General features: G+C 45.1%; 1 protein-coding gene across 5 annotated transcripts in view; it reads left to right on the top strand.

Moving 5' to 3' along the window:
- PKD1 (polycystin 1, transient receptor potential channel interacting) overlaps positions 1 to 23,641 on the top strand; it is a 173,349-nt gene that overhangs the window by 97,352 nt on the left and 52,356 nt on the right. For all 5 annotated transcript variants that reach the window (XM_085858410.1, XM_085858407.1, XM_085858408.1 and 2 more), the window contains 9 exons: positions 330 to 473; positions 602 to 812; positions 922 to 1,045; positions 1,158 to 1,265; positions 1,428 to 1,459; positions 1,631 to 1,773; positions 12,422 to 12,592; positions 13,120 to 13,325; positions 23,417 to 23,611. In XM_085858410.1, coding sequence (XP_085714536.1) covers positions 330 to 473; positions 602 to 812; positions 922 to 1,045; positions 1,158 to 1,265; positions 1,428 to 1,459; positions 1,631 to 1,773; positions 12,422 to 12,592; positions 13,120 to 13,325; positions 23,417 to 23,611 — 1,334 coding nt within the window. The remainder of the gene's footprint in view (positions 1 to 329; positions 474 to 601; positions 813 to 921; positions 1,046 to 1,157; positions 1,266 to 1,427; positions 1,460 to 1,630; positions 1,774 to 12,421; positions 12,593 to 13,119; positions 13,326 to 23,416; positions 23,612 to 23,641) is intronic.

Below are 23,641 nucleotides of genomic sequence, written 5' to 3'. Positions count from 1 at the left end.
AAAATGTATCTAAACAATATGCAATAACGGTAAAAAAAAAAACTGTTTTGGAGAGCTGGACTTGGTTAACAGAATGTCAAACTGATCGTGGCAAGAGGTTGAAGACATTGGAAAAACAGGGCCCAAAACAACTGATTACGTTCAAATGAAAACAAGCCTTTAAATGCTTTGATAACCCACTTACCTACATCTTATTTGTTACACCAAGATGACAGTAATTTAAGAAGTCTTTATTGAAATGCAGAATAGTAATCCCACTGCTTACACCAACAAACAATTTAATTGTTCTTTAACAAATGTTTAATTTTCTTTCTGATATCGTTATTTAGGTCTTCATCCATCTTGGTTTCTTCAGCATGTGCTAGTTCGTGACTTGTGCACCAACAAGATGTACTTCTTTCTAGTAAACGATTGGCTTTCTGTTGACAACTCTCACACAGATGGTGTTGTAAAAAAGGAAGTGTTGGCAGCAAGTAAGTGTGTACGTTTTTTCAAAATATGAATTTGGATTAAATAATAACGTAATAATTTCCAAATGACTTGAAAAAGTGAATATTACAAAGTGGTTCATATCTACGAACACAACCTCACCTTCACACAGGTCTCCAGGAACTCAATGCATTTCGGAGGCTATTCCCAGCATTGGTGCAGCATGGTCTGTTTGCACAGCACGCCTGGCTGTCCATCCTTGAGCGTCCTGCACGGAGTCGCTTTACACGCCTTCAGCGAGTATCTGACTGTGCCCTTTTATTGGCTATCCCCCTATGCTCCTCGGCCATCTGGTACGGAGGCCTCACTCTCAAGAATGATAGGTACAGCTGTCTTCTTTGTTTGTTCCCCAGTCTATGTTCTGTCTGGTATTAATACATTTTAATTTTATCACTCAGGTTAGCTGCCAGTTTGATGTTTCTGTATTTTCAGTCAACCTTTGGATTATCAAGTACTCATCAGCTCGGAGAATGTGGCAGTTGGTGTAGTTGCAGCTTGTCTCGCCTTCCCAGTTCACATCCTCATTGCATACATCTTTCAAAATTCCCACACAAATGTGAGATATATAGAACATCATTGTTGGCCTTTTCTGTTTAAATTTGACTGAACGGTGTACAGTATTTTTTTTGATATTTCAATCGCCATCTTGTAATTGTTTTTGTACACAGATCGTCATGGTGGAAAATCAGCATGAAGAGGCAGAGATGTTGGAGATTGATGCGTACATAGATGCTTCTGATGGAGGCGTGTCCATTTTTGATATTACTGACTCTGAGGTGTGGAAATATTGTTGTTTGGGCGAGCAATCCATGTCATAGTCATAACTGAATGTCAGAATGGATTGTGATGGAGGAAGACTGAAATAGTAGTTTGCTGTTGAAAAACTGCCAAAGACTATGATGGAGATAACATTGCCTGCTTTGGCCTGTTTTTCTCAGGATATCTGTGAAGAAAATACAATTGGCAAAAGGTGAGTGCTGAACTCTACAAAGTTGAAAATTTTCATAATACATTTTTTTTGGAGCTGTAAAAGGGAACATATAATTCAACTCAGTCTCAGTCTATGTTAACTTCAAAAATAGTTCCGGTCACTAATTTGCCATAACTCAAAAACAATCATACTTATCTCCTTTTCTGACAGGCTGGTCAAATCCAAGCCATCCCTTGAGACTCTTGATACTGGCTTCTTGCCTCTGAGTGGCCAGGCTGTGGTTCCTCCTGCAAAGGCAGGCATCAAACGTCACAGAGCTATGCTTCACCTTGACACGACTATTGCTTCTCAAGGTCTCTGATATTCTCTCTAAATTTTGAGAGAAATCATTAAGACTTTCCATCTTTTAAATATACCAGCAAAGAGCCTGTCCTTACGGACAGGAGGAAAAGGGAGTATGACTTGGAGTACGTGTTTACTATTGCGTTATTGTAAAACACACAAACAAATAACGTCTTCCCTCTCAGGGATAGTGTGGGGTTTGGGATTGCAAAGGGCAGGTGAAAGATACGGTCAGATGGGGGATAAGTAAAAGAAACAATAGCTGGTATTTTTAGTGATGCCTTTTGTACAGAGCTATTGTATGCAATCCAGCCTGTATGCAATCCAAACATCCAGTAGAAATTAAAGATGTGAGAATCTCAATCATGATGTATAATGAAGTGAACCAGCCAGAAAACATAGCATCTTTTATAACACTTTGTTGTTGTTTGTGCCCTCCATATACAGTGTGTGTGTGTATATATATATATATTTGATACCTCCCACACCAGCTGAAGAAACATAAAGCAACCCAAGAAGACTTACACAAGGGAAGTGCTTTGCTGTTTCGAACCCTTCCCAGAGTTCTTCCACAGCTATAAAGACATTCACACATAGTACACACATGAGAATCCCAATGCTGCACACCCCCTCAGTTACCGGACCATTTTACCAGACCATTTTCATCACTTATTGGTGAATCATCAATGACAGCGTAGACAGCAATGCATACCAATGAGGCTCCCAAGCATGCACCACGTGCAAATGTGAAAAGGAGTCAATATTTAAATAATAATGAAAACGCTTACTTTGAGTAGGCCTTCTTGGGTTGCTTTATGCAGCTTCTTTGGCTCGAGGAGTGTGGGAGGTGTCAATTATTTATATAATCCTAGCCACCTGGGTTTAGTTGATTATGTGAGAACTGATTGGCTATTCCCTCCATTCGCAGGTGAGAGATGTGAGTGGGTCTTTCTTTATTATTCAAACATATATATGTATTTATGATATAGTTACGTGGAAGGGGGGAAAGATCCATAGCTAGACTGTGGTAAGTGTATTATGGTCTGTGTGGTTTGCATATGCTAGATTGCCATGTAACAGGGATGTCAGAGTAAGTCCTTGCATGTGATGCTGAGGAGGCAGCATATGTAATATATCGACAGGGTAGACAGATTAATTGATTCATTAATTATGTACAAGCAAAACCTCTTATTTGTGGGAGGGGCTAGGTGAGGACCTCCTATTGCAGAGGCACATGTCACGTGTGTAAAATCGCTAAATTATAATCTCTCTGGCCAGTATGGGCCAGCCATCGTGGCACAGTGGGCTGTGGAGCCCAGAGGAAAAGATGTATGTTTATTTTTATCGAGGCCGTCCCCGTGGGTGGCAGCCAAAAGAGAAAGACTCCACCCAGGAGGAAGGAGAGAACTGGAGTGCACGACCATGAGGGAGGACCAGGAGAGGCTCGTGCATGAGAGTCCACAAGAGAGGACTTTGTTCAAGTCGATCGATATATTCAGTGACAGTGTGAATATTGTTGTGGTTACCAAATTCGCAAACCACCATTCAGGTCCCTTAGGTGAGGTATCTCGGTAAGTACATGTGTAGTTAGGCCCAAACCCGTTGTCTAGTGGGAATACATGTTATTTATGCGTGCTGCGACTCTTCAGGATAGCCGTTTTTCTTTTGCTATCTTTATTTTGGACCAACCGCCATGATTACCACCACAATCACAACATCAACCACCAACCACAGCGCCGCTTCACCACAACCGCCACGACCTTCCCGTCACACCTCGCAACCGTCGCATCGCCACCGTTCTTGCCCCGCTGTGGGTACCGGTGTTGGACTCGTGCAGGGCGCGCGCCGAACAGCGTGTACAAAATCACGGATTTTGTGCTTCAAAAACGGATCAAAAACGACACACGCCCACTTTTTGCCGTCCAATCGGTGAGCGAGGGGCGAATTGGCCCCGCCCCCAGGGCGATCGATATATGCAAATTTATGGATCAAAAAGCCTTCACGCCCACTTTTTCTCGGGCCAATGGGGAGCGAGGTGAAAGGTCGAAGGGAGGGGGTCAAAGATGAGAGGGCGAAGCTACGGGGCTGATAAAAGGACCGTGTTCGTCAGTCCAGTAGAGTCGAAAGGCGGAGAGTAAGAGAGTAGGAGAGTCGAGAGGCGGAGAGTAGGAGAGTAGGAGAGTCGGAAACAGAGAGTCAAGACTTCGCGGGCGGTGGAGTTGGCAAGAAGGAGCTGGTCGTCGTGTGCGTTGGAGTCGGAACGGAGGGGACGGAGCTGTGGAAAGGCAGCGACACCAGACGAGGGGGTGCTCGCGTCGGGAGCTGCACCCCAGGGAGGCCGACAGCGCGACCTGGCCGAGGTGGAGACGCTCGTCGCGGGATAATAAAAATCCTCTATACCCCGAGCATCAGCAACCCCCTACTGTTTCCCCCCCGCGCTGAGATAGTGCGACCAAGGGGGCCCCTTTCCCACCCCCTACCAGACACTGTCCGCGAGGCCCGCGGAGTTGAGGCGCCATCGCCGCTCCGCGTCTCATCACCAGACGGGTAGGCGCGACCCGGTCTCGGCCTCAGGCCCGCCTCATCCTTGAGGGTATTCTTTCCTTGGTTTTGGGTATGTGTTGTCGGCGCCGTCTGTGAAGTAGAATTGTATAAGTGTTGCCGTGTGCTCGGTAGTCGGTATTAGCTCTGCATTGTGTTTTCGCTTTTACATTTGCTTTTTGTGTAAATTACATTGTGTCTTTTCTGTGTGCATTTGGTGGAATTGTATATGTGTGCTCCCGTGTGCCGCGAATAAATGTGCTTTGTGTTGAACTGTTTCCCGCTTCGCTTCGTCTTTTCCTCTATTGAATCCCCATCTTGCTTCACGTAAAGGGTTGGTAGTGGACTGAATACGCCCGATAATTAATCGAACCGTCGAGGTCGACGATAACACCGCTCGGTTATTCTGATAGTACGGAACGGGTCGCTTAAGTGGCCCGTGTCCGAAGTCGACCTGCGGCGAGGTGCGATCGCCCGGTCTACCCTCCGCGTGGGTACTTAGGTAGGTCGAATTTGGCGGGCAACCCTATCCCACGCGGGGGCTGATTGGCTCGATCGCGGTGAGACCGAAAGGTCCACCCGTGACTGGTTCCCGGCGTTAGTCCGAGAGGGTCACGACTGGATTGTCCGTCCGGTGGGCGACGTGCCGCGATTCGAGTTACGTGGCCGTCAGCACGCCGGCGGGCGCGAATACCGCAACACTGGTGTCAGGAGTGGGATACAAATTCATCGCCCTCCTCGCGGCACTGGTATCGGAGAACAGGAAAACAGGCTCTCCTGTCTCCGGCTAAATTCACGGGAATCGGTCCAGGGGTGAGAGAAGCGACCCCCGATTCCCTCCAAATTACGAGCGAGCGAAATTAACCCTTTAAGAGAAGCAAGATGGCGTCTCAAGGCGAGCGGGAGCCGGGGGTATTAGAAATGGATGTAGAATGTGTAGGATCCATGGTCCAGGATGGAATCCCCGAGCAGGAAATGTTGATTGTGCAGGAACACGGACTCGCCCAACTGAACCCAGAGCCCGAAATGGGTGCGGCAGCGGCCGCGGTGTATGACACCTCCCCCCCCCTCTCCACCAAAACCCTTCCCCGACCCCTGCCGAAACGGCTCACCCAAGCGTACCCGACATGGCCCAGCTAATCACCATGCTGGCAAAAATGAATGCGGATATGAAAAACGAAATGAAAGGCATGAACGAAAAGATGGATACAAATACAAATGAAGTAAAAACGAGGATGGATGCGAATACACAGCAAATAAACGGAATGGAAGCAAACATGAGGGAAGAGATGAAAGAACTACGGGGTGAGACGCAGAACATGGGCCGATGCCTGCAGGCGGGCATGAAGGCCGTGAGCAGGGAACTTAAAATGGCGACTCCACGTGTCGGAACGAACGAGCTGGGAGGGGGTGCAGCGGCTGTCGGGCCCGCGGTGGAGGTGGGTAAGGAAAAAGTAATTCGGGAGACAAGAGACGAGGTGAAAGTAATTGCGAGGGAGAGAAAAGAACAATTAATACGGAAAGCAAGGATGAGGTACGCGGAGATCGTGAAAGAGCAAGGAGTGAAAAACAGGGAAGGACGGGAGCGACTTAAAGAGAAAGCAAGGTTGACCGACATAAAGATAAGGGAAAGACGCCAGAAAGAAGCAGAGACCAATAGACACGAGGAGACGACAGAAAGAATAAAATGTATAGAGACACGGGAGATACGCGATGAAGACGGGGTAAGTGACGCACACACACACACACGGAGGTAGTGGAGGACAATGGGGGTGAGCTGGCGGACTGGGTAGAGACCCAGTGCGAGCACCTGGATGGCCTCCTCCAGGAACGAGGGGAGGGAGTATGCCCCCTTGAGGCGAGGCACGACCAGGTGAGTTCGGTCGTGCTTTGCGAGGTTGAGAGGACGGGTGCTGTGGACAGGTGCACGGGGAGCTTGGGGGGTATAGAGGCCCCGGAGACCCTTGTGGGGACACGAATCCACAGTGTGGTTGTCCCTGTGTGTGTGGTGCAAGGGGTGAGTGCGTCCCCGTGTGTGGAAGCGACCCCGTGTGTGAGTGGTGTGGTGGCGATGGTGCCGGAGTACGTGCTTCCCAGCACGCGGAGTGTGGATGAGGCACCGCGGGTGAGTGCCCCCGCGTGTGTGAGTGGTGTGGTTTGTGTGAGTAGTGAGGCACGCGTGAGTGAACGGCCGTATGCAAGGGAGACCGTGTGTGTGAGAGAGCGGTATGTGAGGGAGATGTCGGTTGGCATGCGGGAGCACGCAGCCGTGTCTCCCGGTGTGAATGTGATGGAATGCAGTGTGAGCGTCGTAACACGCAGGTGTGCGTGGGTCGAATGGCGACGGAGACGGCGACATGGGAGAAACTAAAGCCGAGTAGCGGCTGTGGTTGTTTCGGGGACCGTGCCGGGTTCACCCAGCAGTGAGCACGAGGTTCGTGCTGTGCAACGCACGAGACCGCCACGTGCTCGCTTGCGAGAGCGAAGTCCCGGTCCGGAAACGCACGCGGTGGATTTGCCGATCCCGCGGACGGACAAAGTTTAGGCAGGTAAACGGATTTGGACCGGACGGGTTCTCCACGCGATCGTGTGTGTTAAGCTCCAACGGGCAAAGCACATGTGTTCGCGTGGGGAACCCCTCGAGACGTGGGGCTTGTGTTTTTTTTTATGCGCACGGTGACGCCATGGCTGCACGTGGGGTTGGAATCCGGCAGGAGGGGTATCTCTGCCGGATGGTGCCGTCCAAGGAGGGACGAGGAACACGTGCAGCTGCATGACGTCACGGGCAGTTGCAGGTGTAAAGTGCGCGAGTTGCCGCGCAGGTGCTGCGCATGAAAAAAAAAAAAAAAAAAAAAAAAAAAAAAACAAGCCTCACTTTCGGGTGCACAGGATTCCTGGGCAAGGGGTGGAAGACCCCCTTACCCTGGGCACAGGATGAAAACTAGTTAGGGGGAAGGGTTAGCTTAGTTAGACCGACTTCATGGGGCAGGGGTAAGTCCTCATGGAGTCCGTGGAATGGATTAGGTAGAGGGATTGTTAGTCAGATTTAGGTTGGGAAATAAAATGATTTTTTGAGTTAGAAGACAGTGACAGACTTGTGGATGTGTAGAGTTGACGTAGTTTAGCTACGTAGTGTTAAAAGGAACGTGCTATAGTTTAAGGGACGACGTGGGAGCACGAGTTAGTTAGGGGTGCAGATAGAAGGATGGCAGAGTTCAGTGGTGAGTGTGTTGAAGAGTTGGTGAGTGAAGTGGAAGCATGTGCTTGGTGAGTGAGTGAGGCCAGCGGGTCTGTGTGTATGGAGTGAATGGGGAATGCATGGTGCGATGAGTGATTGGGGGGAGGAGTGACTCCCGCCCAAGGGACCCCGGGGTCAGTGTAGATTGAGTTAGCTGGGTTAGTCAAATTGAAAAATGGAGGTCGTTTTGTTGTTGGTGGGAAAGTAGGCTCGAGACCCATTTGGAGGGGTGCAGGAGCCCTGTTGATGGGCTTGGGAGCGTGGCTGCGAAAGGTGAGTATCGCTGAGTGGGTACCCCGGGCACCAGGCTAGTCGGCCGCGGTAGGCCAAGGGCCCATGGGGGGCCGGGATAGCGTAGTGGGCACGGGTGCGCCTGCTTGGTGCGGGGGCCCGGGGCGCCATTAGCCGCGTGGGCAGTGTTGTGGGCACGGGTGACCCTCGGAAAGGGGCCCGGGAGGCCGGCCTGCCACGTGTGCGTTTCAGGGGAGGTGCCATGGGGGGAACTCCCTGGTGTTAGGGAGCTGGTAGGCTCGGAGGCAGTGTAGTGCCCGGGGGTGCCATAGCGGGAGAATCGGCAGAGGGCCGTGCCTGCCAGAGAGAGCCACGTGTCCCAGCCAGGAGACCGTGTGAGGGCACGGAGAGAAAATTGGGGGGCGAGGCCCGAAATTGTGAGGACACCAACACAGGCGACGGGAATCTGGGTTGTTAGAACCAATAGTTTAAGCGAGAAGCGCTTGTTGAAAGCCCCGGGGTAGTTTAACAGTTAAATGGTTAGGGTAGATTAGGAGATGTACCCCTCCGCACCATCCATCCCCTCGCTGTCGTTGTGGGCCGCTGGACCCACTTTGGTTATAGATCGCCGAACTCTGGGGAGGCCATTCTGAGGCTTGAATTGGGCCTCGACACAGGACGTTAGCTCTCCCTTATTCCCCTCCGGGAAGGGAACGTAGGGGTTGGGAGTCGGCTAGGTGACAGGATAGGTTAGCCGAACAAGGACGATAAAGGGGGTTAGGGGACGATTTATAGTGGGGGAGTAAAAATAAAAACAACAAAAAAATAAGTTGGGGCTAAATTGGGGTTTGACAAATTAAGGGAGTGGGTGTGTACAGTGACAGGCAAAGGCGATAGGTGGGAGGGAGACAGGTAGGCAGGTCCGAGCCCGCCTTCCAAGTGGCCAGCACCACCGCACTCCCTCCACCAACCTCCACGGAACGGCAAAGGCTGGCCAACTTCATCTGCAGCTGCTGTGCTGCAAGGCCTGTGCCGGCTGGATCGTCTACATGCTGTGCTGCAAGGCCTGAGCCGGCCAGTTCATCTGCTGGCTGTTTTTCTTCAAGGCCTGTGCCGGCCAGTTCATCTGCCGGCTGTGTTTGCCTGCAGCGGCCTTCTTCTGCCGGCTGTGTTTGCCTGCAGCGGCCTTCTTCTGCGGGCTGTGTTTGCCTGCTACCTTTGCCATGCCATGTCCACTGCCCACGTTCACCAGCCCCGTTCAATTTTTGCTTTGCCCCCCCTGTTCATTTCCATGTGCGCCAGGATCCGCAAGGCAACAGTTTGCAAGCTGCGAGAACTGCCCTGTTGGCAGCTACAACACGGGCCTGCAGTGGCGGCCCGTGCACCGTGTTTGTGTTCATCCATCCATTCGTTGTGCTCATTGCGTGTGCCACTTGAGCTGGCACGGAGACTGCGTTGTGCAGCCCATGCACCGTTGTGGTTCACTGCGTTCAGTTCAAAAGGGAAGGCCTTGGACTGCGTGTGAGCAGCCAGCCACGTTCCCTGTCACCTGCATTGTTTGAGCCAGAGACTGCATGCGGGCAGCCTGGCTCCCTGCTAACTGCTTTTCTTTTGCAGAGTTCAATGATCCTGGGCCATGGTTTAGTGTAAAATTTGTAAGTTAAGGTTAAGATGTACTGTAAATATGAGTGCGCCCCCCGGCATGTCTGTCTAGCGCCGGCAATTTTATTTAAGTCGTCCGTGTGAGTGAGTTTGTTTAGATAGTTACGCAGCCCTCAGGTTATTTATTTTGGGGACACGAATACCATGAATGTCGCACTCAGGGATCCGTAGGTAAAATGTACTAGGGGAAAACTACACATGATGGCACACGAAAATTTGACGACTCGGGACGAGTCTGTAAAAAGGGGAGGGGGTAGTGTTGTGGTTACCAAATTCGCAAACCACCATTCAGGTCCCTTAGGTGAGGTATCTCGGTAAGTACATGTGTAGTTAGGCCCAAACCCGTTGTCTAGTGGGAATACATGTCATTTATGCGTGCTGCGACTCTTCAGGATAGCCGTTTTTCTTTTGCTATCTTTATTTTGGATCAACTGCCATGATTACCACCACAATCACAACATCAACCACCAACCACAACGCCGCTTCACCACAACCGCCACGACCTTCCCGTCACACCTCGCAACCGTCGCATCGCCACCGTTCTTGCCCCGCTGTGGGTACCGGTGTTGGACTCGTGCAGGGCGCGCGCCGAACAGCGTGTACAAAATCACGGATTTTGTGCTTCAAAAACGGATCAAAAACGACACACGCCCACTTTTTGCCGTCCAATCGGTGAGCGAGGGGCGAATTGGCCCCGCCCCCAGGGCGATCGATATATGCAAATTTATGGATCAAAAAGCCTTCACGCCCACTTTTTCTCGGGCCAATGGGGAGCGAGGTGAAAGGTCGAAGGGAGGGGGTCAAAGATGAGAGGGCGAAGCTACGGGGCTGATAAAAGGACCGTGTTCGTCAGTCCAGTAGAGTCGAAAGGTGGAGAGTAAGAGAGTAGGAGAGTCGAGAGGCGGAGAGTAGGAGAGTAGGAGAGTCGAGAGGCGGAGAGTAGGAGAGTAGGAGAGTCGGAAACAGAGAGTCAAGACTTCGCGGGCGGTGGAGTTGGCAAGAAGGAGCTGGTCGTCGTGTGCGTTGGAGTCGGAACGGAGGGGACGGAGCTGTGGAAAGGCAGCGACACCAGACGAGGGGGTGCTCGCGTCGGGAGCTGCACCCCAGGGAGGCCGACAGCGCGACCTGGCCGAGGTGGAGACGCTCGTCGCGGGATAATAAAAATCCTCTATACCCCGAGCATCAGCAACCCCCTCCTGTTTCCCCCCGCGCTGACATAGTGCGACCAAGGGGGCCCCTTTCCCACCCCCTACCAGACACTGTCCGCGAGGCCCGCGGAGTTGAGGCGCCATCGCCGCTCCGCGTCTCATCACCAGACGGGTAGGCGCGACCCGGTCTCGGCCTCAGGCCCGCCTCATCCTTGAGGGTATTCTTTCCTTGGTTTTGGGTATGTGTTGTCGGCGCCGTCTGTGAAGTAGAATTGTATAAGTGTTGCCGTGTGCTCGGTAGTCGGTATTAGCTCTGCATTGTGTTTTCGCTTTTACATTTGCTTTTTGTGTAAATTACATTGTGTCTTTTCTGTGTGCATTTGGTGGAATTGTATATGTGTGCTCCCGTGTGCCGCGAATAAATGTGCTTTGTGTTGAACTGTTTCCCGCTTCGCTTCGTCTTTTCCTCTATTGAATCCCCATCTTGCTTCACGTAAAGGGTTGGTAGTGGGATGAATACGCCCGATAATTAATCGAACCGTCGAGGTCGACGATAACACCGCTCGGTTATTCTGATAGTACGGAACGGGTCGCTTAAGTGGCCCGTGTCCGAAGTCGACCTGCGGCGAGGTGCGATCGCCCGGTCTACCCTCCGCGTGGGTACTTAGGTAGGTCGAATTTGGCGAGCAACCCTATCCCACGCGGGGGCTGATTGGCTCGATCGCGGTGAGACCGAAAGGTCCACCCGTGACTGGTTCCCGGCGTTAGTCCGAGAGGGTCACGACTGGATTGTCCGTCCGGTGGGCGACGTGCCGCGATTCGAGTTACGTGGCCGTCAGCACGCCGGCGGGCGCGAATACCGCAACAATATTGTACATCGCTTGCTAAGTGGCTTTAGCACTCAAGCCAGCACTCCAACGAAATGGTTGATAAACAACGGCTTGCTTTGCAAGCGATTAGCGATCGCCAATCGGTCATATAAACACCATGCACCCGGAGACGGCCGGAATCTCAAGCAATGTCCAAATTGGACAAATGAGCACCTTTTTTTTTACAGTCGAAACTGCTGCTGAAGTCAATAAAGAAGTTCACATTTTGAAATTCGGATGAGATGATATGAGTGATGAAAGTGAAAAAAACTTTATCATTAAGAAACTGTTGCGGCCTGTTCCAAGTCAAGGCATTGTTGAGCAGGCCGAAAAAAAAGAAATGGTGAATTAAGACCCCAGAGAAGGACAGTGAGGTGACCAATGATGAGCCTTGATAAAGGATAATTAAATAATACCATTAATTATCTTCAGAAGGGGTGTTTAAATTAACGCAAACACCCAATTATCACTCAAGCACTACCCTGGAGTTCCCTTAGTATGCATGCAAGGTTTGGGGCTGCTCGGTTTCATGGTTTTGGAAATGTGGAGGAGACGGACTGACCGACGGACGGACTAACACACAGTGACATTTATTGGTATCGATTTACTCGTCTTACTTTTTTTTCTTTTACCAGCTATTGTTTCAGCCTTGTTGGTCCCCTACCAGTTTCACTGGAGGGGACAATAGGTTTACTCTCCGTCTGTCCCACCTGGAGTATTTCAAACTTTTTTTCCCCCCATTTCCTTCAACATATTCAACTAAAACTTGGGACATGGCTTTATTATAATTTACAGAACAAGTTTGAGTTTCAGGGCATTTTGTCAATTTTTCAAAATTATGCCCTTTTTGGACTTAAAAAATGTCACATCAGTCAGAGACATGTATAGCAAAGCAATTCTCACTCTTGTTATTTCTTCCTTGCTATTTATTTGTCAAACCGACCTCACGTTTTCCAACCCTTACTATCAGGTGAAGATCTTGTACAAGACATGACCACCTGTGCATTAAAAGAGAGACAGTCAGGTGCAGAGGATGTGGCAAAAGGTGAACAAGATGTTTTCGAGAAACAAGATCATTTCAGCGAACCAGGATCACATTCTTCAAAGCTCAAGGTTGGCTCAATTTCCTCAAAAGACACTGGTAAGTGAAACGTTACGTTTGTATAATATGATAGCTCTTTGGAATATTCCACACAAGTATCAAAAAATATGCCATCACCTTATGGCTGCATTTATGATGTACTAGATCAAACTATCAATGTAGCATGACTTGATGGTTAAGGTGAGGGGTCAAGGATGGTCTTGTGAATCAGACAGAACCTTGTGTGAAACACCTCTTTGGTGCTGGAATGATGGAGTCTACACGAAGAGACCTTCTCCACCAGACATGTTACAATTCAAGAGCTATGCTTACAAAATTTTCAGGGTTCTTCATATAAATAATTTGAAGAGTGGATGGAATGATAAGAGAGTGAAAGGATGATTGAGAGTGTGAGAGGAGTGTGGAGAGAAAAGAATGAAGGCTGGGAGGGGACAGAGAGTTAATGGGAATATTTGGAGCTTATGGAGTCTGAGAAGGGGATGAATGGAGGTGAGGGTGGGGGGAGGGAGGAGGGAGGAAATTCACCTCCCTAACACATTGTTGAACCTCTTCTTGTTTGTTTTTAGCAGCAGTGGCAGACACAAGGAGGAAAGCTCCATTACCGTATGGCTGCATTTATGCAGCACATGCATTCAACCTGCTCGTTCTGGTCACATGTTTCTTCATGGCAGCATTTTATGGCCTGGCATTCTCACCGACCGTTGCCCTCATGTGGCTCATCTCCTGTGCAATCTCCTTCCTCACTTCATTTTTTGCACTTGAGCCTCTCAAGGTGCTTACACTGCCAACTGTTTTTCAAAGAAACGATTTTACAAGTTATTCACTTTGTTCACCATACAGTGGGGTATTTATTTGTATTTTGAGGCAGTTTTAGTTTTGACTTGTGCCACTATTTATTTATTTTATTTTTTGTATACAAAGTCAAGGCTCATGGATAAACTAGAACACAGAATGGATCAGGATGCAACAAAACAGAAGGAACAACAGAAAGAGGGGGGACACCAACAGCAGAGTTGAAGGACAAAACATAGAGGGAGACTTGGACAAATGAGGGAGAGGGGAGGACACATGGGATGGACAAGATGGATACAGACGGAAACTCAGGAAGGAAATACTGGAAAATTGGAAAGAGGTGGGCTTGGGGGGTGGGGTGGGTCAATGGCGGTAGAAAAGATCATGATTTTGGATGGGGGATGATCTGAGATGGTGGTAAACAGCTGTCTTGAAGACCTGGAAGGAAGAATGAGATTCCTCCTCCCAAAATACTCGTAAACACAAATTCTGTCGACCTCGGTGTGACAACATATTGTTCCCTGATGTACAATGCCCATGTTAGTAAACTGAAAGCAAAAGCCAGTACCCATAATGCACTCCTCAGAAAGTTGGTGAATTCCAAGTGGGGAGCAAACCCAACAACAATTTGATCAACCATATTTGCTCCCTGGTTTTCCATAGTCGAATATGCATTCCCAATTTGGGAACGATCAACCCATGCCAAGAAGCTGAACTGAACTTGAGCTGTCGTTCTATTACTAGACATCTGAAACCAACCAATGCCAGCTGTCTATTTGTGCTTGGTGGTGTTGTACCACCTAATATTAGGAGGGCAGTAGAACACCTTCGGCTTTCAGATGATGAGAGACACTCCAGTGATCCCTCCACAGCTTAAATCTCACAAAAGTTTCCTATCATCAGGATGGCAATCTATCCTGTGTCGGTTGGATTTGACACAGTGTAAGTCCTCGTTCAGGTGTGTATAATTGTGGTGCAGGGCTTGTCCTGGATGTGCCTTGCATGCCAGTGTCAACAATATTCCCAGTACACTAGCTTCTTATGAACCACGACTTGAGCCACGAACCCGAACCACCAGGAACTCTCCAACAACGGACAGCAGTGAGCCACCAACCAACCAGGGCCCGAGAACAGAAGAAGAAAAACAGCCCAACATGTGGTGTGCATGCTGTTATTACGTCCCATGGGGCCCATCAGACATTCGTGGCATGCGCCCATTGGTCGGCGCAGTGTGACAGTTGATGATCTATGGTGTTTGCCCATTGGTCCGTGAGTGAGTAAAATTCCACATCACCAAGACAGTTTGATTCATGGGCTCGTTTACCGGCCTGTCAAATGGCCTCGAGATGAACCCGCATCCTGCTCATGGGCCGCACCGATTGGCTGCTAGCGAAGGAAAATTCTACACAAACACAGAAGTACCATGGCCAAGGCTTAAAATTGAAGGAAGGAGGGAGGCAGGGCTTAGACACATACACTGTGGCAGAGGCTCAGCTCTATTTTTTTGCAGAATTTGGAAACCGTCAACGAGGTGTCAGCTCCGTTTGGGGATTATATTTTGGGTCCTATCAGTCCGTCCGTCCTGAGCCTATACTCGAAAACGACTGTACAGATTATTTCACATTCTTCATATGTATGCAGTAATATTTGAGTATGAGGCAAGTCAAATTATTTTGGAATCGGAGCCAAAAGGTCATGGGACACACGATTTTGTTAACGAATTTTGGGGAAAAATTTTAATCTACAGGAGAGAACAGTACAGGATTGTTTGTATATGCTTTTGGGAAGCATTATTTATTTATATACATTTTACCATCTGCACTACCGACATTCCACTTTTAATTATTTATGTATATGCCTTTGAGTATTACTACCTACATTCCACTTTTAATTAATTATTTATATGCCTTTGAGTATTATTACATAGATTCCACTTTTAATTATTTATTATATGCCTTTGAGTATTGCTACCTTCATTCCACTTTTAATTATTTATTTATCTGCCTTTGAGTATTACTCCCTTCATTCCACTTTTAATTATTTATTTATATTCCTTTGAGTATTACAACCATCATTCCACTTTTAATTATTTATTTATATACCTTTGAGTATTACGACCAACATTCCACTTTTAATTATTTATTTATATGCCTTTGAGTATTGCTACCTTCTTCCACTTTTAATTATTTATTTACATGCCTTTGAGTATAACTACCTACATTCCACTTTTAATTATTTATTTATATACCTTTGAGTATTACGACCAACATTCCACTTTTAATTATTTATTTATATGCCTTTGAGTATTGCTACCTTCTTCCACTTTTAATTATTTATTTACATGCCTTTGAGTATAACTACCTACATTCCACTTTTAATTATTTATGTATATGCCTTTGAGTATTACTACCTACATTCCACTTTTAATTATTTATTTATATGCCTTTGAGTATTATTACATAGATTCCACTTTTAATTATTTATTTATATGCCTTTGAGTATTACTACCTACATTCCACTTTTAATTAATTATTTATATGTCTTTGAGTATTATTACATAGATTCCACTTTTAATTATTTATTTATATGCCTTTGAGTATTACTACCTACATTCCACGTTTAATTATTTATTTATATGCCTTTGAGTATTATTACATAGATTCCACTTTTAATTATTTATTTATATGCCTTTGAGTATTACTACCTACATTCCACTTTTAATTATTTATTTATATTCCTTTGAGTATTACAACCATCATTCCACTTTTAATTATTTATTTATATACCTTTGAGTATTACGACCAACATTCCACTTTTAATTATTTATTTATATGCCTTTGAGTATTGCTACCTTCTTCCACTTTTAATTATTTATTTACATGACTTTGAGTATAACTACCTACATTCCACTTTTAATTATTTATTTATATGCCTTTGAGTATAACTACCTACATTCCACTTTTAATTATTTATTTATATGCCTTTGAGTATAACTACCTACATTCCACTTTTAATTATTTATGTATATGCCTTTGAGTATTACTACCTACATTCCACTTTTAATTATTTATTTATATGCCTTTGAGTATTACTTCCTACATTCCACTTTTAATTATTTATTTATATGCCTTTGAGTATTACTACCTACATTCCACTTTTAATTAATTATTTATATGCCTTTGAGTATTATTACATAGATTCCACTTTTAATTATTTATTATATGCCTTTGAGTATTGCTACCTTCATTCCACTTTTAATTATTTATTTATATGCCTTTGAGTATTACTCCCTTCATTCCACTTTTAATTATTTATTTATATTCCTTTGAGTATTACAACCATCATTCCACTTTTAATTATTTATTTATATACCTTTGAGTATTACGACCGACATTCCACTTTTAATTATTTATGTATATGCCTTTGAGTATTACTACCTACATTCCACTTTTAATTATTTATTTATATGCCTTTGAGTATTATTACATATTCCACTTTTAATTATTTATTTATATGCCTTTGAGTATTACTACCTATATTCCACTTTTAATTAATTATTTATATGCCTTTGAGTATTATTACATACATTCCACTTTTAATTATTTATTATATGCCTTTGAGTATTGCTACCTTCATTCCACTTTTAATTATTTATTTATCTGCCTTTGAGTATTACTCCCTTCATTCCACTTTTAATTATTTATTTATATGCCTTTGAGTATAACTACCTACATTCCACTTTTAATTATTTATTTATATGCCTTTGAGTATTACTTCATAGATTTCATTTTTAATTATTTATTTATATGCCTTTGAGTATAACTACCTACATTCCACTTTTAATTATTTATTTATATGCCTTTGAGTATTACTTCATAGATTTCATTTTTAATTATTTATTTATATGCCTTTGAGTATTACTGCACAGATTCTACTTTTAATTATTTATTTATATGCCTTTCAGTATTACAACCTTCATTCCACTTTTAATTATTTATTTATATGCCTTTGAGTATTACTACCTTCATTCCACTTTTAATTATTTATTTATATGCCTTTGAGTATTACGACCAACATTCCACTTTTAATTATTTATTTATATGCCTTTGAGTATTACGACCAACATTCCACTTTTAATTATTTATTTATATGCCTTTGAGTATTGCAACCTTCTTCCACTTTTATTTATTTATATGCCTTTGAGTATAACTACCTACATTCCACTTTTAATTATTTATTTATATGCCTTTGAGTATTACTTCATAGATTTCATTTTAAATTATTTATTTATATGCCTTTGAGTATTACTACTTTCATTCCACTTTTAATTATTTATTTATATGCCTTTGGGTATTACTACCTACATTCCACTTTTAATTATTTATTTATATGCCTTTGAGTATTGCTACCTTCTTCCACTTTTAATTATTTATTTATATGCCTTTGAGTATTACTCCCTTCATTCCACTTTTAATTATTTATTTATATGCCTTTGAGTATTACTTCCTACATTCCACTTTTAATTATTTATTTATATGCCTTTGAGTATTGCTACCTTCATTACACTTTTAATTATTTATTTATATGCCTTTGAGTATTACTACTGACATTACACTTTTAATTATTTATTTATATGCCTTTGAGTATTGCTCCCTTCATTCCACTTTTAATTATTTATTTATATGCCTTTGAGTGTTACCACCTTCATTCCACTTTTAATTATTTATTTATATGCCTTTGAGTATTGCTCCCTTCATTCCACTTTTAATTATTTATTTATATGCCTTTGAGTGTTACCACCTTCATTCCACTTTTAATTATTTATTTATATGCCTTTGAGTATTGCAACCTTCATTCCACTTTTAATTATTTATTTATATGCCTTTGAGTATTACTACCTTCATTCCACTTTTAATTATTTATTTATATGCCTTTGAGTATTACTACCTTTATTCCACTTTTAATTATTTATTTATTTAGATGCCTTTGAGTATTACTGCCTTCATTCCACTTTTAATTATTTATTTATATGCTTTTGAGTATTACTACCAACATTCTACTTTTAATTATTTATTTGTTTGTTAATTTTTTTGTGTGTTATGCACTTTACCATCACTGCTCCCAACACACTGCCTTCCATTATTTACTTATCTATCTTGTATAAGAATGCGCTTGCTCATGTGTGCCTATGAGTGTGTTTGTCTGTAACAATCCTTCACACCGATTGGTTGGACAGCTGCCCTGACTCCACCCACAATTGTAACTTCGATGCATTTTTCAGATGCTTCAAAAAAATATTAATTTACGATCATTTATTAATACAAATTTATTAACGCAATTAGGATACTCATAATCACTTATGTAAGCATAGGGGCAATACCCCTGGATGTTCACCTGGTAGTGGCTGGATACGATAACCAGGCAACCACTGGTAGGCACGGATAACCCACAAGATATATACTGGAAAAGAAAGTAAATAATTTTGGATTTTATTTTTTTTAATGCCATGAACAAACTTTGGTACATCATTGGTGATAAAGGTTGTGGTCAAGTTTCATCGAAATTGTGTGCGTGGTTTCAGAGCAGAAAGTGAATACATATTTGGGGGGGGGGGGGCAACCCCTCCTTACACCTCCCTAGACCCCGATTTTCTAATGTCATGAACAAACTTTGGTACATCATGGGGAAGGTTGTCGTGAAGTTTCATCGGAACTGTGTGTGTCGTTTCTGATAGGAAAATAAATACCTATTTGGGGGGGGGGGGCAATGCCCCCATAAATTCCCTCCATAGACTCTCTCAGACCCCGATTTTTTTAATGCTGTGAACAAACTTTGGTACATCATGTTTGTGGAAAGTTGTAGTTTGTAGTGAAGTTTCATCAGAACTGTGTGCTTCGTTTGTGATAAAGCAAATACTTATTTAGGGGGGGGTTGGGGGCACCACCCCCAAAAACTCCCTCTGTAGACCCTCTCATAACCAGATTTTTTTTAGATTTTTTTTAATGCCATGAACAAACTTTGGTCTACCCCTGTAGACCCCCTTAGGGTCCGATGTTGTTTTTTTGTTGTTGTCCTTCCACAAGGACAGGTCCATGCCTGAACAAACTTTGATACATACACGGTGATGAATGTTGTTGTAAAATTTCATTGAAATCCTATGTGTAGCTTCAGAGAAGAAGTTGCAAGTATTTGTGGATGGATGGACGGACGGACTGACGGACAGAGGACGAGCCATCCTAGAACTACGTTCCAGGTGAGATAAAAATTATACGGAAAGATAAACGACCGACAATAATAAACCATGACCTTTCGGACATTCACTACCTGTTTAGATCACACTTTCCGTGAATACAGTTAATGGCATGAAGAGCGCAATATTCCACTATTTCAATGAGGTAATGAATCAATATGTAATGATGATATAACAATTTGCCCTTTTGCTTGGAAGAATGGGAATAAAGGAGAAGGAGGGTGTTATGTGCAAGGAGAAGGAGGGTGTTATGAGAAGGAGGGTTCTGCAACCGGTCCAGACGGCATCAGCCCACGTGTCCTCAAAGCCTGCTCTTCTGCTCTTGCTCACCCTCTCTCTGTTCTATTCACCCTCTCATTTTCCCAAGGTCATCTGCCATCTGCTTGGAAATCTGCTAACATCACTGCCCTGCATAAAAAGGTGCAAAAACAGATCCCTGTAACTATAGACCAATCAGCCTTCTCCCAATCATCAGCAAGGTTATGGAATCCATCATCGCTTCAGACATGAAATCCTTCCTCTTCTCCAATGGCTTGATTTCCAATCATCAATTTGGTTTCAGACCAGGTCACTCTACCCTAGATATGCTGCTACTGCTCTCCCATCAATGGATGGAGGTCCTCAATGCCAGACAGGAAATCCGAGCCGTATCCCTGGACATATCACGTGCTTTTGACACAGTCTGGCACCCTGCCCTACTCACCAAACTCTCTGCCCATGGTATTCAAGGCCATCTCCACTCATGGCTCGCAGACTTCCTCTCCTGTCGCAGTCAACGTGTGGCCCTAAATGGAGTTCTTTCATCCCCTCTTCCTGTGCAGGCTGGAGTTCCTCAAGGTAGCGTTCTGGGCCCTGTTCTTTTTCTGGTTTTCATCAATGATCTCTCGGACTCTCTGGAAAATCCTCTATTTCTCTTTGCCGATGACTCAACCCTCTGCCGTGCCATCTGTCATCCCTCAGACCGGCAAGCAGCAGCTTCTTCACTCACTGCAGATCTGGATAAAATCACAAACTGGTCCAACACGTGGAACATGTCTTTCAATCCAGACAAATCTCACACTCTCACTATGTCTCTTCGAAAGGACCGTTTACAAAACCCCCCCATCCACTTTCTCAACAATCCTCTGGAAGAAGTCTTTTCTTTCAAGCTTCTGGGTCTCACTATCTGCCATGACCTTTCCTGGGAAAGTCACATTTCCAACCTTGCCTCAAAAGCCAGTCGCCGACTGGGAATCCTCCATCGTGCAAAGTCCTTCCTCGGCCCTCTTGAGCTCCTGACCACTTACAAAGCTTTTGTCCGTAGCCTGATGGAGTACTGCTCTCCCCTCTGGGCTGGTGCTCCTGCCTCCCACCTTTCTCGACTTCACGCTGTCGAAACCAGGGATTTTAAGATCATTGGCATCTCCCGCAATGAAGCTGAGTCTTTGGGCCTCTCACTCAATCACCGCAGGTTGGTCGGTGGTCTTTCTGTCTTCTACCGACTCCTCTCCAGCCTTGCCCCCCCTGCTCTCTCTGCGATTTGTCCCAACCACATTTCCACAGGGCGCTCAAGGTCCGCCAACAACCGCCTTCTGGTAAAACTACCAAAATCACGAATCACTGCTCATCTTCACTCTTTCATTCCTCTTTTTTCCCGCCTTTGGAATAAACTTCCTCACTCTATTCTTTCCCATTCTTCCCTCCAGGCTTTCAAAACAGCTGTTCACCACCACCTCTTATCTTCCCCCATCCAAATCCTCGATCTTTTCTACCCCCGATAATCCACCCAAGCCCACTTCCTTCAATTCTCCTGCTTTCCTTCCTGAAAGTCCCTTTAATGTCCATCTTCCCCTCGCCATGTTCCCCGTCCCATCCCCATCCCTCTCCCTTCCACAGTTCACCTGTGTCTGTTCCCCAATGTTTTGTCCCTTCCACTCCCGCCCCTCTTGTCTCATGCCTCCTTGCTGTGAGTTGTGTGTTAGCTCTCATACGAGCCTCGACCAAGGTATACAAAAAAAAAAAAAAAAAAAAAAAATGTGTGGTTGAGGACTTTGTGTGGTGAGGTGGTTTGAAGACAGCTCTTTCAATATTACAGCCGCCATATTGTCACTCGCTGCTATGTGAAGGCAAAGACGCCTCAGGCATCCACTTCCTTAGTTGGTAATGTATACACAAGACAGGTGACCATGACATGTGGGGAGGGTTTTGAAGGCTTGGACTGGGGAGGGGATTGATGCCTTATGGTTGAGAGGGCCCTGAGATCAAATGGGAGAGGATTGATGCCTTTGGGTTGAGAGGGTCCTGAGTTCAAATCCCACTCTGCTGTTGAATTAATACCAGGTGGGGTTGACTCAGCCTGTCATCCTTCCAAGGTCGTCAAAATGAGTACCAGCTTGCTGGGATGATTGAGCCATTGGAGTATCCTGTTTCGGAGTGGCAACCCATCCAGGATTGTGCTCAATAGCCCAGGAGTCTGCTTCGGCAGCACCGGCACTCTGTACAGTGTGGTCCCAATGGATGGATGGATGGTTGAGAGGGGGTCGGTGAGGACTTGGTTTTCGGAGGTGGACGTTGAGGACTTGGGTTTGTGAGAGGGGTGTGGAGGGAGTTGAGGGCTTAAAGTCGCATTTTGCTTTCCATGGAATTTCCACGTGCCCCTGCAAGTTTATGTATATTGTACCATCTTCACTACCAACACATAATTCTGAATTATTTATTTATATACACTTTACCTTCACCACTACCAACATACCACCTTGAATTTATTTTATTTTATTTATATACACTTTACCATCTCCACCACCAACACAAGCCTGGTGTTGGCTTAGCAGTTAGGATGGTGGCTTGGGATCCCAGGGTCCTGAGTTCGAGCCCTGTCTGCCACTGACTTAACACCAGGGGGTTGACTCAGCCTGTCATCATTCCGAGGTCGGCAAAATGAGCACCAGTATACTGGTAATAGGGGCACTGCATCAGCGGATAGCCGCGCCCCAAAACAATGATGCAATCAGCAGCCAAAAAAGCAGCACACAATGGGATCCACCAACACAACTTTTGAAGTATTTATTTATTTGTGTACATTATCATCTTCACTGCCAACTGACCACCTTGAATTATTTATATACACTTTACCATCACCGATACTACCTGGAATTATTTATTTATTTATATAAAATTTACCTTCTCCACTCTCTCCATATTTATTTATTTCATTACTTAAATGTGACATCTACCTGTCCCATGGTTTAAGGTGTAGTAGAGGGCCATATAACATTATGCATTCATGGCATCCACATGAAACAGTAGCTTGCAATGTGTAAACAACACTACCACCCGAATTTTTTTTTACTATGGAATAAAAACACATTTTTGAGCCATTAATAAATAAAATGATAGAAACTGCAAATATATAATACCCAAGCATATCATTTTCATTGCTCTTTATTTTTCTTATACGTCATAAACAACAAGTGGAGTGATAGCTCAGTTTGTAGCAACCAATTGCTATTGAGCTTAGTCTGGGTTTCATCCCTGATGAGATCAAAATCAACGAAAAACTACCGTTAGAATCAGAGGGCATGACAATACGGAAACAACACATCTCAGAGGATACAATCCTTCGTTTAGGGATGTAAAGCAGGTCATCCCTTCCCCCTTTTGAAAAAAGTAGGTCATTGTGAGCCAGCACAATGGCCAAATTACGTTTGGGGTTAGTTCGATGATTATAAAGTCATACCTACAGGAAGGTGTGAGTGTGAAATACAACACAGGCGTGACAAGCCAAACGGCCTTTGGCTAATTTTGCTTGTATTTCTTTGTACTTTGCCACCTGGTGCATGCAGGTCCTGGGGATAGCTCTTTATCAGGCTTTGCTGGTTCGGCCATTGGACCCTTATGTCGATAGAGGTCTCGTGGAGGAACCACTGGTTGTCCCCTCACAAGATACCGCGTGCAAGGTGCGAGCCCCACTGGGATACGGACTGCTTCAGGCAAAGGTCGAGGCTTCCAAACTACGTTCTCTGCACCGACTGCTCAGGGTAACCCATGCTTATTATCTATCATCACTC

Source organism: Eptatretus burgeri, chromosome 15 (assembly GCF_056783735.1).
Source record: "Eptatretus burgeri isolate ZD-2024b chromosome 15, Ebu_testis_v1, whole genome shotgun sequence".
NCBI classification, from domain to species: Eukaryota; Metazoa; Chordata; class Myxini; order Myxiniformes; family Myxinidae; genus Eptatretus; species Eptatretus burgeri.
Note: the sequence above shows the minus strand (reverse complement) of the source record. Positions and strands in the feature narration are given on the sequence as shown.